The sequence below is a fragment of the Eumetopias jubatus genome, unplaced genomic scaffold (genome assembly GCF_037043125.1).
Source record: "Eumetopias jubatus isolate StellerSeaLion01/CBP00866 unplaced genomic scaffold, mEumJub1_p1.0 scaffold_1, whole genome shotgun sequence".
Lineage (NCBI taxonomy): Eukaryota > Metazoa > Chordata > Mammalia > Carnivora > Otariidae > Eumetopias > Eumetopias jubatus.
In genome coordinates, this window is record NW_028274807.1 from 181,347,630 (window position 1) to 181,362,688 (window position 15,059).

At 44.4% G+C, this 15,059-nt stretch overlaps 1 protein-coding gene across 4 annotated transcripts in view; it reads right to left on the minus strand.

Moving 5' to 3' along the window:
- MITF (melanocyte inducing transcription factor) overlaps positions 1 to 13,929 on the minus strand; it is a 215,328-nt gene extending 201,399 nt beyond the window's left edge. For 2 of the 4 annotated variants that reach the window (XM_028110370.2, XM_028110369.2), the window contains exon 1: positions 13,692 to 13,929. In XM_028110370.2, the coding sequence (XP_027966171.1) occupies positions 13,692 to 13,795 (104 nt within the window). In that variant the 5' untranslated portion in view covers positions 13,796 to 13,929. The remainder of the gene's footprint in view (positions 1 to 13,691) is intronic. The other 2 variants (XM_028110372.2, XM_028110371.2) reach the window with 1 other exon arrangement.
- Between the last annotated feature and the right edge of the window lie 1,130 nt (positions 13,930 to 15,059).

Sequence of the window (15,059 nt, forward strand, 5' to 3'; positions counted from 1 at the left end):
TTAATAAAGGTAGGAAAAATAAAAGACAAGGAAGCTATCATACTGATGTGGATAAAACATTTTAGTTTTATCACAGGATCAGTTTAACCAGTAGATGGAAATCCACTTGGTTAACTGAAATGGCCCAGACAGACGCAAAGGACTAGAGCAATCAAGTTTTCAGAAAATTCAGAATAAAGGGTAAAAAACAAGCATAAAATAAAAAATTCTTTTAAAAAAAATTAAAACTTAGGCTCTAGTCTCAAAAATAGCTATACATTGCTACAAGGAGGGAAAAATCCTAAAAGAGTAAAAGATGTAAAGATTTTGAGGTTCAGGAATACAGGGCATTATGGCTTACTTTGGATACGGGCAGCTATATGAAGAGGCTGCCGAGTTAAATGTTAAAAGATAAGGCAGGAACTCACTAGAGGCAGAATTGAAAGCTGACAGTTAGGAATGACAGATTCCCATGTGGAAACAGCGATACAGCTTGGCTCCAAGACTGCTCAGTGTTGTGAAATCTCGATCAGTGCATCTTATTATTTATTCTTCCACCTGGCTACAGTCTGTAATTATGATGAAAGGCAACATGTTGATAAAGACAAAGATTGTTCTGGCAACAAAAGGAACGCCTTACCTGTAAATAGCAGGTGCCATCTTTAAAAACCTCCCTGCTAGGCTTCCCACAGTTCACCACTACTTGACCTGCATCAACGCTCAAAGATCTTGCTGAGGATTCTCCAGCTTAGGGATCATTTAAGGCCTCCCCCTTCTCTTCTACGGCCCTCTTCTTTACCTGCTGGCTAAAAAGTCATTTCAAGTCAAAACCCTTATTGATGCTATGGATACAAAGGGAACCAGAATGCAGGGACCAGATACTAAGCAGCAAGAGCCAGGCTTTGGGCTGAGCACTTTACCCCCGATTTCTTTTAATTCACATGATCACTCTGTAGCCTAGATCATATTAATGTCCATGAGCCCCATTTAGCCCACTACTGAAACAGAAACTACAAGAAAAACTTGCCCAGTGATTAAAAAAAAAAAAAAAAAAAAAAAGCTAATAGGTGGTCAAATTGGAATTTAAGTTAAAAATTTGTCTTATTCTAAAGGTTAAATCCAGAACTTTAGACTTCGACTGGTTGGGGCTTTTAACGAGTTTACAAGAAGAGATGCAGGCCTTTGCTCTGGAGAAGGTCAGCATACAGCAAAACAAAACAAAACAAAACACACAGACAAACAAATGTTTGGGTCTAAGTAGATTAAGGGTAGGCTGAGTTTCCTGCTAAAGTAAGCAGTCTGGCAATTTTCTATAGGCTCTATTTGTCTGACACAACCTTGGCCTTGTCCTTCCCTGTCGCAGTCTATACCTCCCCACCAGAGAAGTGAATGGCCCGGTGAGATTCAGAACAAGGGAAATGATTCCGTGAAGTCAGGACGCCCGTAGTGTGACAAGACAGATGCTGGTGGGTCCCAGCCATTCCATCCCTCTGTTTTGGAAGCTCCTACACTCTGCAAACTGTCTGGAATTCATTAAGACAGGAAAACAGGCTGAAAGCCATATTTCAAATTTTATTCAGCAGAAGTTTTGTGAAAAACAATTTGGTCATGTGGGCATGCTCAAAATCATCATCACCCTGTTTCTCAACCAAATCTTTCAGTCAAGTGATTGCATACTCTTTGAGCCTGTATCACAACCCTCTCTTGAAATATGGGCCAGGGCTCCTTGTGGCAGTGCATCTAGGTTAACTCCAAGCCACCCAGAGATCACATTTAGAAACCCAGGAATCCTTCCCTGGTTTCACTAGGGTAGATACTTTCTAGAAGGGAAAGTTCTGGGGTTTTGGCTTTTGGTTTTTAATCAGTGCGGAATTAAAGCCAGTGATCATCTCTAGCCTGACCATAACAAGCAGCATCCCATTTTTCTTACTAAATGTATTCTAATCCAGGAAGTTTTTCATTCCAAAACAGCAATATAAGCATAACTCAATATGGAGACAGAGAATTCATGGTGAAAGCATCAGGGTATTCTGTCTCAAACATGAGTGAGCATCACCAACTGTGGGGTGCTTATTAAGACACAGACTCCTGGGACTGACCACCAGCGTCTGACTCAGTAGGACTGTGGTAGAGTCTGAGAATGTGCACTTCTAACAAGCCTGAGGGCCACGTTTTGAAAACCACTGCACTAAGGTGGTAGTAGTGGTGGATGGGCTGGTGTTGCAGGGCAGTGGGGTGGTGATTTTGCTCAACGAACGTAGACTAGGAAGCACTGCAGAAAGGTCAGATTCAGAAAACACAAAAGCTTGGACAGTCTCCATGCAAGTGGCAGAGAATCCAAACTAACCATGTTTACTTAGAAGAGGAAGTTATTGGTTAAATAACAGAAAAGTCCAAAGATAGGCCTAAGTAGGCCTACCAAGGAAAGCCACAACGTGATCCAGAGGTGAAACACCCCTTCTAGGATCACCACAATGATGGCTGGCCATCCACCAACTATGCACACTCTTTTCTAGCACAGAGGTGTCGCTGCCCAGCTGGAATCTCTATTTTCCAGCTCCCACCCCTGCATCCAGACACAGACAGGAGTCTGGTCCTTGTCAACAGAATTTGAGAAAAGTGAGGCCTGTCACTTTTGGACCTTAGTTATGCCTTCTTCCCTTCTTTTTCCTTTCTACCACCAAGACACAAAGGTCCTAGGCAAAGGAAGAACCAGAAGATGGAAGGAGTCTGAGTACTTGATTTGCCACGTGGAGGAAAGTTGCCTGCTAAGCAGGAACTATTTACACGTATGAATTTTGCATGCCACTTTGCTACAGCAACTAACATTGACCTAATTTAAGAACTTGCTTGTTCTCTGCCTATAAGGTATGGCTTTATTCTAAACCCTGACATCTTCCCAAGTTCAAGATCAATGAGAATAAAAGGAGAATCTCTGTTAACGCGCTAACAAAAATCCTGGGATTCATTTTCACTAGTCAGCATGCACCTCCCTAAAACCAATCTCCATGATAAAGAACTGTGGCAGGGCCTGTGTCAGATTCTCCACTCCTGAAGCCAGGAAACTGAAGCAGATGGGCTGAGCATGTGGGAAGGGGTTGTTACCAGAATTTGGAAAGGAGATTAGGGGCAGGCAAACTAAAGGTGTTCACTACAGAAAACACATAAAGAAAGGGAAGTTGGCTGCTGGTGAGAAGTGACTAGAAAGATGTCATGTATATGAACCCAAGAGTGAGAAAGAGGGGTACACTGGACCAGCAGAATGACTGACTCAGTCAGTATCACTGACTCCAAAAACAAACCTCAATTAATTGTCCTTGCCATTCAGCCTCCTGCTGTTAAATCATGCCTTTCAGTGATTATGATGCTATGACCAAGCAAGTGCCATCAAACCTTCTTGTTCATTTCTGAATCAACAAAGACTTAAAGCTTCCATATGCAATCAGTATCATCAAAACTGCATTCCGGATCCCACCATTTAGTATGTACATATACGGCATTTACTTAGATAAAACATTATTAGTGTTTACCTAAGCTACTGCAAACTCTTCTTTTAAAAATAAATAGAATTTTCAAGAACGCATGGCCAGTGTCATCCTCTTACCTTGAAAGTAAGTGACCCTACCTGGCCAATACTATTTTAATGTTTATTCATAGTTATTCTCTGCCAAACACATTATAAATTAATTGCAAAGGGTTCTACTGGCCAAGGTGCCAATGTTCTAAACTTAGATGGTGTGCTTATGCCGGCTCAGTAATAAAACAAAGCAAAGCTAACCCTGAAATAGTACCTTTCCATCTTTTGCTGAAAAACTTCAAAGGCTAAAAAACAAAATAAAAATGTACCAAATTCTTTTGATGGAGAAGGGATTGTTACAATATCTGTGTGTCTGTTCACTGACTCAATTTTAGAGTACTCTCTCCAGCTGCTTGGGAGAGATGCAAGCAAGACGAACAGTGTGGCCATATCTCATTGAGATCCTCCAGTAGGCTTTATCAGGACTGTGCTAGGTTCCAGGTTCACCAGGAAATCATCTTCAGGGTTTCTACGTGCTTTTCCTTTCACTAAGTTTCAAATCTCCAGTTATAAAAATGAAATGTATGTTCTGACAAACATATGTCTTGAAACCACTTAGTATTTGGGAGCATTTTACAATAAAGGTACCAAAGTAAATGTAGCATTCCTATCTGTCAGTTCATAATTTTATATCTAACCTCTGCCATCAGGCTAAATGAATCTTCCCGACATCAGCTCTTCTTCTCACCAAAACAAGGTAAGCTTCCTAGAAGACAAACATGTTCTACAAAAATAAGTTCTACATTGCCAACAGTGGAGACAATTACTTTTCCCATTCTGCCTTTGATCACAGAGGAAAACAGACAAATGCGTGTGAATGATTCAGCAAGTTATCCCACTTTGGGGAAGGGGCAGGGGTGGAGAGGGTGAAGGCCACAGATGCCCTCCTGAAGTTGCTCAACAACCCACAATTTTCTTATAGAAGGACAGGATTCTACCCATGTACTCCACAGACCTGTAACTCACTGCATTCGGATTTAAAATATTTGTTCTCACATGACCCAGGGTTTTTCCTTTTGAAAGTCACCACTCCGTGAGTACTTAAATCAAAGAACACAGCTACTAGAATTCGAATGCTTTGAAGATTTTTGTTTTAAGTTGTTGAATTAAAAACACGCTATTGCCTGTGGATGTCAACACTGATGAAAGCTTGAGGTGCTGTGTGGGAAGAGAGGCTTCTTCTTGAATTTCCATTTCTGCGCCAACACTGACATTTTCACATCAGTGTGAAGAGGAAGCATGATCTAGGGGCTGAAACACAGGACTCTAAGTCAGGAGTTCTGTAAGAGTTGTTCATGGTGTATATTGTGTTAAATGAATCTTAAGCTCTACATTTTAATCCTAGGGCACTAGGCCTTCTCCTTTATACCAAAACTTAATTCAGAATCCAGCCAGAAACCATTCCTAGGCGAAGCATGGTCAAACATGAATGATCTCAATGCAACAACAGTGAGAAGAGCAAGGGGACAACTCGAGTAAGATGATCCTGGAGGAAAGAAAGGATAATAAAAATAACAAGACCCATCTCCATTTTCAGTCCGAGGTTAGGTTTATAAAGACAAGCATAAATCTGTGACTCATTCAACGTTAGGAAAACACTTAAAACCAAGTTACAAACAGTTGCAGGGAAGATTAATGTCTGTATTTTTCTCCACTATTCATGTATGACCTTAAACCAGTCCTATGTGTCTTCCTGAGCACCTATGAGGTAAAGCCTAATGTTAGCTGCTTTAAAAAAAAATAGCTTTTATCTGCACAGCAGCCCTACAAGGTAGCTATTGCCCCATTTTATAAAAGAAGGAACTGAGATTCAAAGAGGTTAGGGAACTGACATTCGAAGAGGTTGGGTAACTTGTCCAAAGTCATACAGCTAGTGAGTGGTAGCACCAAGATTTGCACACTTTTTTTCAGACACACAGGTCTTGCCTCAAAATCACCTCCTCTGTGAGGTCATTTTCTCTGATATCAGATCCAATCAAAAAAGCCCCTTCTTTCCCAATCACACTGTATCAATTACACCCTATTGAGCAACAAAAATTATACTGTCCATTTATTTGGTACATTATTAACTATGTTCCCATCTCCAAAATGGAAGCACCATCATAGCTGGAAGCTTGCCATTCTGGTTCTACATCTGATTCCCTCTGGCCAGGACAGAGCCTGACACACCATAGGCGCTTAATAAATAACTGCTGTAAGAAGGGAGAGAAGGAAAAACAAATAAACCCAGGTCCTTCTGACCCAAAGTTAGACTGCCTCTGCTTAAAGTGACTGAGGAACGTTTCAGAAGCACCTTGGGGAGGACACTAGGGTCCTCATGATTCTGAGGTACCGTTTACTTCCCCGTGGGCTTTTCTCTCACCTTTACCTCACGCTTCCCCCCCAGCTCAACTTCTGACTCCGGCAGAAAACAACCAATAGGTTATCATCTGCAACACACTTGGGGCAGCACCCATTGCTTGAGAAGCCCCCGGAAATTTGAGCGCTTGAAGACAAGGACCTCATGGTCCTGAATCTCAGGACAGAGGTCTCGTGTGAACACCACAAAGGTGTATCCCTTTATTCTTCGTGGCCTGCCTGAAAGGCCAAAGGAGGAAAAGACATAGAGAAGAAATAAGGAAGCCATGTTTAAGAATCAACCTAGAGAAAGGAGGAGTCTGGCCCTCGCCCCAAGACCTCAGGAACTGAGAAGGGGGGGCAGGGAATTGCAAAAGAGATCCAGTCCTGCTTGCAGGTCTTCTTGCCCTCAGCCTACATCTGCCCCCATAAAGATAGACTTCATGACTCAGTGGAATCCCTTGCCCTAGAGTACACAATGTTTGCTAGACTCAAAAACCTTCTTATAAACAGCAACTTGTCTTTGCAATATCAAAAGCCTGTAGTAACTCCATTTAATATCTTTCACACATCTTCTTGATTATTTTCTCCAAATTATGCAGAGTGGAGTCAAACATATTTTTATAATTTACTTTGGTGAGACAAACCTAACAGCAAAGTACATTTCATACTTAAAACACACACAAAAACACACACAAAACAAATGAAACTCTTGCTTACTGTCCTTGAAAAATACCTCCCCCCAAAAAATTAGCCGAATGTTTTTTTTCCCTATTATTTATCCTAATACTGCCAGTTCTGAAACAAAGCAGTTGGAGGGAGAAATTTAGTAACTTTGATTTGTCCCAAGATACATTTTTTTACACTGAGGTCCTATTCCTGACAGTATGCACATGTGACCTGTTCTAAAAAAAGGATATTTTCCACTTCTTGCACAACTGGAGCAGATATAAACATCAGCCTGTGCAAACTGCACTGCAGAACTCAAAGGCAATTAAAAACACACACATACATACACTTAAATAAATTCTATAAATAGCAGTACTCAGGAAAAGGAAATCTCTAATAACACACAGAACCAACACTTACAATCCACTTTAATCAAATTTTCCATCTAATCATACCACAAAACTAATTTGCATAATAAGACTTGAACATCTGCCAGTGTGAGGCACCTCGATCTTGCCTATTTTGCTTCAGATTCACGGATCTATACGTGTCTTAGTTATTGTCATGAAGAAGAACAAAATGTCCATGGTAAAGTAGAAAAGAAAGAATTATATTACTAACATGTGCTAGGCCCTATGCAAAGCACGTTTACAGATTTTATTTCCGTTTTAAAACTTTTCCCAACAGAGAATGGTTCTCTCGACCCCATTTTACCGTGAAGGGAACTGAGGCTCCTAGAAGCTAAATGTCTTGAACACACATGTAGCAGTTACATGGCAAAGCCTGAGCACAGCACTTCAGCATGTCTCCTTCTGAACCAGCCTGTGTGCATACAGTCTCTGCTACCACCACGTGCTCCCAGACCATAAGGAAGCTCTGCAAGTCTGCTTAAACATTTAAAAGGCAACCAAAACCCCCAGAAGTCTATTTTAGGACATGTCCTCCAAGATGTCTAACTTTTATTTAATGTTGTAGAGAAATAATGCTTGAGTATTGCTTGACCTCCAAGGCCAAACTCAAACATCCCCACCTGTTCACAAAATTGGCCTCCAATGTCCCTTCCTCTATGACCTCCACAAGTTCATTCAGATGCCCATTGCTGATGCCCACCTCCCCATAAGATCACACTCTGTCTTGTATGTTTAGCTGGGTCCATGTGTTCTTTCCTTCATCCACTGGGAACTTTGAAGAAGGTACAGAACGATGCGACTCTGCATTTCCACTGCTGTGCACGGTGCCTCTTACAAGGCGGTACAGGCTAGTGGACAAGAGCTTGAGGCTACAGCCAGGCTGTCTCAGGTTAAAACCAGGCCCAACCACTTGCTATACCCCAATTTCTTTCTCTGTAAAATAAGAATAATAAGGGGCACCTGGGTGTCTCAGTCAGTTAAGCGTCTGCCTTCGGCTCAGGTCATGATCTCTGGATCCTGGGACCGAGCCCCACATCGGGGGGCGTCTGCTTCTCCCTCTCTCTTTCTCTCTCCCTCTGCGCCTCCCCATCGCTCATTCCCTCTCTCTCTCCCTCAAATAAATAAATAAAATCTTTAAAAAAAATAAGAATAATAAAAATACCTACACCCAAGGTTGAAGTGAAAACTAACTGAATCAATACAAGCAAATATACAGAAGCAGTCCTGGCAGATAGTAAGCACTGTGCAAGAATTACCAGGTTTAAAAATTATAATTAATATCATGATTGTTTTTATTTATTATCTCATGCAAGTTTTTGCAAAGACTAAGTCCACGTACATAAAAACACTTAGGATAGGGGCTAGCACAGGGTATGCGCTCCATGAATGTTAACTATGTTTATTGGTGTTAATTTGCACATAACAGAGCTCAAGAGACACATGGTGAATATGAGGTTTTATGCATACACTAAGGCCACAAATGCTTTTTTTTTTAACCAGCATAAATTTTTATGGATTGGATCAAAAATATAAAATGTGAAAAAAAAACTTATCTGAATACCTCATTAAGTGGTGGTTAAGTGGTGATATTCATTAGGAGACTGGTTGTTGTTCACCAACAACTCTGGCCTTAAGGAAGAAAGCCAAAGACAACCAAATGCAAACACCTTCTGGAATGTCAGGACTCACTGCTAAGTAATAAAGAAATAATAAACTAACAACCAGAACACTATTTACTGAACCCTTACTATGTGCCTGGCACATGCTAATAATCTTCCACAGTCAATGTCATAGATACTGTTTTTAAGACCCCTAGGATGCAGGGGTGAGTCAGATGAGTAAACTGAAGTTAGGGGTCACCCAGCCTGCCCAAGTTCACCAGGCTAGTTAGTGACAGTGATGCCAGAATAATTCTGGCAGTTCCCTGCAGACTGGATGGACAGAAAAATCAAGAAAACTCTCAGAAACCAATTAAGAGATTGACAGTTGTGTTTTGCCAAGAATGGATTATCATTTCACAAAAGTGTATTTTTTAAATCAGATTTATTTTTCTTTCAAGTAGAAGTTTGAGCTGATAGATTAGATGGATAGTCAGCTGTGTTCCACAAGTTCATTTAGATGCCCATGTTCCTTCTAATCTTGTCTTTTCAGTGTTCCCTAGGGTACTACCCTTGGCTTTATGGTTAAGCAAGATTACCACTACCGTGTCTGGGTTCCAGCCTGCAATAAGAGGAAAAGACAGAGTGGAGAACGTGCAGGCTCAGAAAGGGTATTTTTAATAGGAAGACAGGAGAGAAAATCTCAGAATAAATCCAAGAAACGGCCTTATACTAAAACATGTGAGTGTGTGTGTGTGTGTGTGTGTGTGTGTGTGTGCATGTGACACAATAGTCTTTGTCTTTCTCATTTCACCAAAAACCTGTGAAATCTTCACACATCTCTCTATGAATCAGCATTGGGAACCACTGCTGTATCCTATCTTGCCATAATAAACCTAAGACTCACTCTCGTTCCCATTTCTAATTTGCAGGAAGTTAGACAACAGTTACCTAAAACGTAACTAAAATTTTGGGAAGAGAAGAAACTGGAAATAGATTAGGTCAATTCAGAAGTCTGTCCAGGAAAGGGGCATTAGCGACTACAAAGCCACAGAATTTCACACCCAGTAAACTGAACAAGAGGACCTTAAACCTGAGAGATGTGACCATATTTTAAAGTGTTGTTTTCAGGTCCCAAAGACCTACAGAGAGTTCCTGCACTGCTAGGAACGCACTGAACAGCTCCACATGTGTTTCTCTTATGAGACTGTGCCGTGTGAATTCTGGGTTCACCCTTGATATTTGGCACTTTTCCCCTGCCACCTACCATTCAGAGCTCATTCCCAGAACACACAAAGGCTTCAAAAACCTTGCTGGGGGGACCAAACTGCAAATAATTCTTCGTTAGAACCTTTCCTCATAGCATGCATCTTCCTCTAACACAGATTTGCCTGTGAGGAAAAAAGGGGGGTTCACATGATCTAAACCAAGCAGCTTCACATTCCTAAAGGCCAGGAGGTCTGGGTTAGGAATGAAAATGTCTTTCCTCATGAAACACCTGCACATTGGAGCTTAGCCCAAACGAAGAGTATATAAGCTCATCTTTGGAGAGACCTTGGTGGATACCTATTTTAAAAGGCTGCAATGTTGAATGCAAAATCTGAACAAAGCACCCCATCCTAAGCGGAGTCCTAAGGGAGAAAGCAACACCTGTTCAAACAACAAATCATTACTGTGCCAGGCAATGTTCTAGGCCAACTGTTCTGCACAGGGGTGGCGGTACCCCTCATGGGCATTTGGCAGTGTCTGGAGACATTTCCAGTGGTCACAACTGGAGGTAGGGTGGTACTGGCCTCTAGCAAGCAGAGGCCAGGGATGCTGCTCAACGTCGTGCAATGCCCAGGACTGCTCCCACAACAAAGAATTATCCAGCACGAAATGTCCACTGCACTGAGGTTGAGAAACTCCGCTCTAGATTCTAGGAACACAACAGTAAACAAGGAACAGACAGAAATCCCTGCTCCCCTGAAGCTGGCAGTCTAGTGGGGAGAAACATCAACATAACATATTAAAAATGACAGAGTTAATTGTAATATAAATATTATGGAAACAATAGAGCAGGGCAAGGAAGATGAGAGTTTGGAGGGATAGCAATTGTACGTAGTGAGGTAGGCCTGGTAAGAATATTAAAAGTAAGACTTGAAGTTGGTGAGGCAGTGAGCACTATGGCTCTCTGGGCAAAGGACGGTCCGGGCACAGGCACTAACAAGAACAACATACAAAGGCCTTACGGTGGAGGGGTCTGGAGTGTTCCAGGAACAGTGACGAAATGAGCCTGGCAACAGCAAATGAACTCAGAGCTGACAGGGAGCTTGACCATACAGGCTGCCTTTTGCCAGTTAAAGGATCTCGAGTGTTACTGAAACTAGGAGCCATTGGAGAATTTTAAGCAGAGAATGACATGATGTGGCACGTTTTAACCCACTGTTTCTCAGCGTCAGCGGTGACAATTGAGGGCCAGACAATTCTCTGTTGCGGGGGCTAGCTTGTGCATTACAGAATAGTTAGCAGTGTCTCTGGCCTCCATTTACTAAAGACCAGTACCAACGCCCTTCCATTTGGACAACCAAAAATATCCCCAGACATTGTCAAGTGACCCCTGGGGGGCAATGCCTGCCCCCCTTGAAAACCGATTTTAATGGGAACATTGTGGCTGCTGTGTAGAAAATCCACCCGAAGGGGTAAGAGGAGAAGGCAAGAGAGCAGTTAAGAGACTACTGCAATAACCCTGGCACGGGCTGGTGAGGACTTGGACCAAAGTGGGAGCAGAGGAGTTGCTGAGAGGTGGGCCGACTCTGAACACATTTTCAACTCCAAGAGACAATCCAGAGAATACACCTGACAGACAAAATGGCTACAGCAGTCTTAACCTTTCCGTTTCTGCTTTTTCCAACCAAGACTTATGAGAAGGGAGGTGCCCTGGCAAAGACTTCAGACAAAAAGCCATGAGGAGGCCCCTAACAACATGTAGCCCTTTTAAAGTCACACAACAGATGCCGATGACAATAAGTTAGACAACTGTGGAAAACAGTATAGGGAAATTTTGCCAACCCCATATATTTATTCACAGATTTTATTTAACTGGTTTATTTCAAAGAGCATGTGTCTGCTCCACAGACAAGTTTTACAACAACTTTTTTAATTTAGCATTCCTCTCCATACCGGTTCTGTCCCGCACCTGTTTCTAGCTTCAACGTGTGAAGCCATTGCTTCCCACGTACCCACATTTTTCCTTACACATGCTAGCTAGCTACCGAGGACGTTCACCCTTGCAAGTAATTTTTTGCCGACTCTGAAAAAGAACAGGCCCAAATCCTTCAACATGAGTTTCATGGCACTCATTTGGGTTTTTCCAGATGGTATTTTCCTCACTCTCTCAAACTCATTTAATGTTATGTATCAGCTCCCATCAAAAATGTTCCAAACAGTCCGGTTAATTCATTTCTTTCAGGACTACACATAGACACACACACACACACACACACACACACACACACACACACTCAAACACTCACTCCCTCATTTCTGGCCATGTAAGCATTTGCTTATAGAAGCAAAAGCAGAGACTGCTCGGTAAAACACTGGTCCCTTCAGCCGAATGCACATAAAGCCCCAATGAGCATAACCAACAATACCCTTTACACAATATTACTCAAAACCCCCAACCCCCAACACACACGATCTATGCTCACACACAAAACAGCCATTATGAAGAGAAACCATCAACTAAAGGCTGGGTTTAGGCATCTAACTGCATTTCCTTCCAATCCCCTACAAGCATCTGCAAAGAGACTGCTTCAGCAGCCCAGTCAGTGGGTCTGCCTTTCCCAGATTTTTTCCCCGACTTGGATTCAAGAGTCTTGACACAGCCCTGAAGGAAACAAACCTGGTTCTGCTTGCCACCAGAGCAAATACCAGCCCCACGCACCCCAGAAACAAAGACTGCACGACTTCCGTCCTGAGTCAGTTGCCCTTCTCTTCATCCAGCCTGATTTCTGGACCCTCTCACCCTCTGCCAGCCAGGCCCAGATTCTACCCACTGCCAGGGCAGGCAGGAAGGTTTGAGATGGGTGCAGAAGCACTGCTGAACCTTCCAGGCAGGGCTTCATCTTCTTTCACAACTGAAAGCGGTGGACGTAAAAACCCTTCTCTACTATCACAACCTCAAATGACCATCTCCCGCTTTGTAAACACTGGAAATGCCAGGGAGAGGCCACAGGACCAAGAAAGGAAGATACCCAACCCATTCCGATGGACTAGTGGAAATGGAGGTAGCATAGGAAGTGGGCACTCAACGTGGTGGGGCGCCAGAGCAGCGGGTGTCTTCACTTCTCTCCAAAAAGTTTTTGAAGTCCTCAGCGAATTAAACACGTGTCGCTGCCAAGCAGGGGACCTGCCAAGCAGGTGTGTCCCAATACCCTCCAGTTCCAAGGCTTTTGCCCCTCCAGGGAAGGCCCGGTTTTGAATGGAACTCTACTGCCCAGGGAGTTTAAACCTGGACGAGAGACACGCCCACCCGCGGCCCCTGACAGGCCCGCGCGCGCGTGCAGCCGTCTGCAAGGTGAGAGGCGGGGCTCGGGGAAGCATCACCTGCAGGCGGCCAGGGGCGGGCTTTCCCAGAGGAGTCCGACTCCTAGGAGGCGACAACAGACAAACTAATTGCTTCCCTCAGCGTCGCGCCTCAATCCACCCCAAGCACTCCCTCTCCGAGTCCTCAACCCGCTAGGATCTCCAGAAAAGGGGTTCAGGAGAAACTCTTTTTTCCTCCTTCCCACCCGGGCAGCGTCCGGGACCCGGGCTCTTCCTCCCCCACCTGCGCGCCAGGTCGCTCCCCAGCCCCCACCCGGTCTCAGCAGCTGGTATCCCCAGCCGAGGGACCCCTCACCTGGGCCGGTCGTCCCGGGCTGCCCGCGGCGCCCCCGAGGCGCACTTGGGCGGAGCCCCCCAGGGGTGTACCGGCCCGGCAGGCGCAGCCCCCAACTGCGGGGGGCAATTCGCCCTCTGCCCCCGGGCAAGGACACGGGGTCCTTGTCCCAGAGCCCGGGCGACCGGCTTTCCCCGCCCCAGGGTGTGGGGCCCCCCAGCCGCCCGCAACGCCTTCCTCCAGCTGTCACCACTCACCTGCTCTTCAGAGGTTGACTTTTGAGTTCGTAATAGGTTTTGGGCTCTTCGTGAAACTCCTCCCCGACTTCGAAATCCGGCACGATCCCCGATTCCGACTGCATGGCTCCCGCTTCCGTCCTTCCACTGCTCGAAAGTGAGAGCAGAGCCCGGGGGCGGAGGGAAGGTGGCGGGGCCTGGGTCCCCCCGAGCGGTGCGCCCCCGCGCAGTGCCCAGCTCAGCGCGCTCGCCCGCTCGCTGCCGCCCGCCCCGGCGCCGCGAGTTTACACTCGCACCCGGGCGGGAGGGGCGGACGGCCGCGCGCTGCCTGGGATCTGTAGTTCGGCCCGGACGGGGCGTTCACGGCTCGCCAGGGAAACCGCTCCCAGGAAAACTACAACTCCCAGAAGGCCAGGCGGGGACTGAGGCAACGTGGTGGACACCGCTATTGCAACTCCTGTTTGGATTCATTGTCAATGTCAGCAGCTCCTCTCCCTCTTCTCTCCCCACTTGCTTCAAGGATACAGACTTGGCTATTTAATATTAATAAGGGTGGACTCAGCCTTGCTCTCCTACCGTCACCCCTACTCCCAGCTCAGACATTTGCGAGGGCACGCCAACTCCTTAATAAAATAAAATATATATATATATTTTATTCGTGAAAGGTTTTGGCACTAGAAAGTTTTAGCCTTCAAGCCTGTCTTAAAATAAAAGGACTTCCTATCAGCCTGTAGGCTTCCCAGCGCTTCTGCGACATATCAACTTGTCCTCGGACTGGAATGGAGTGGAGGAATTTGCCTTCACTTTATAATTAAAACATTATTGTAAAAATTGTTCTTGTGCGTTCCTTTTCTATAACTCAGTCTGGGCTTTTACAATACTATTCATCCAGCTGAGTGGCTCTTTTCACTTTATCCGGTTAGCCACTTTTAATCTAAAGCAGCTCTTGAAAGTTTTGGTTAATTTTAAAAGGCACAAGGTTACAAAACAACGTCGTCACTGTCTGCCTTTAATTTCTCAATTGGCGGGGAGTTCAAACGAGATTTTCCTAACAATTCAGGAGTGAATCTGGGGGTGAATAAATTGTACAGGTGTCATCCTCCCGCCTGAACTTCCCGGCACCCATTTAGGTAACAGAATAATAGGCTCAGTTATGGCTCATTTGTATTTCCAGACCTTCCCTCTGATTAGTTCCAGTAGGATGTGTTCCTTCTTTTAAAAGTGTCTTGAGGCATCAGAGAGGCAGTAGAGAGTTAGAGGGTGGTGTTTAAAGTTATGAGACTCAGAGTTGAAATCCCAAAATCTTTGTCTAAAGCACTGTGTAATCTTGGGCATGTCACTGATTCCTAGAAGTTTCAATTTCTTCATCTGTAACAAAGGAGATTGGCA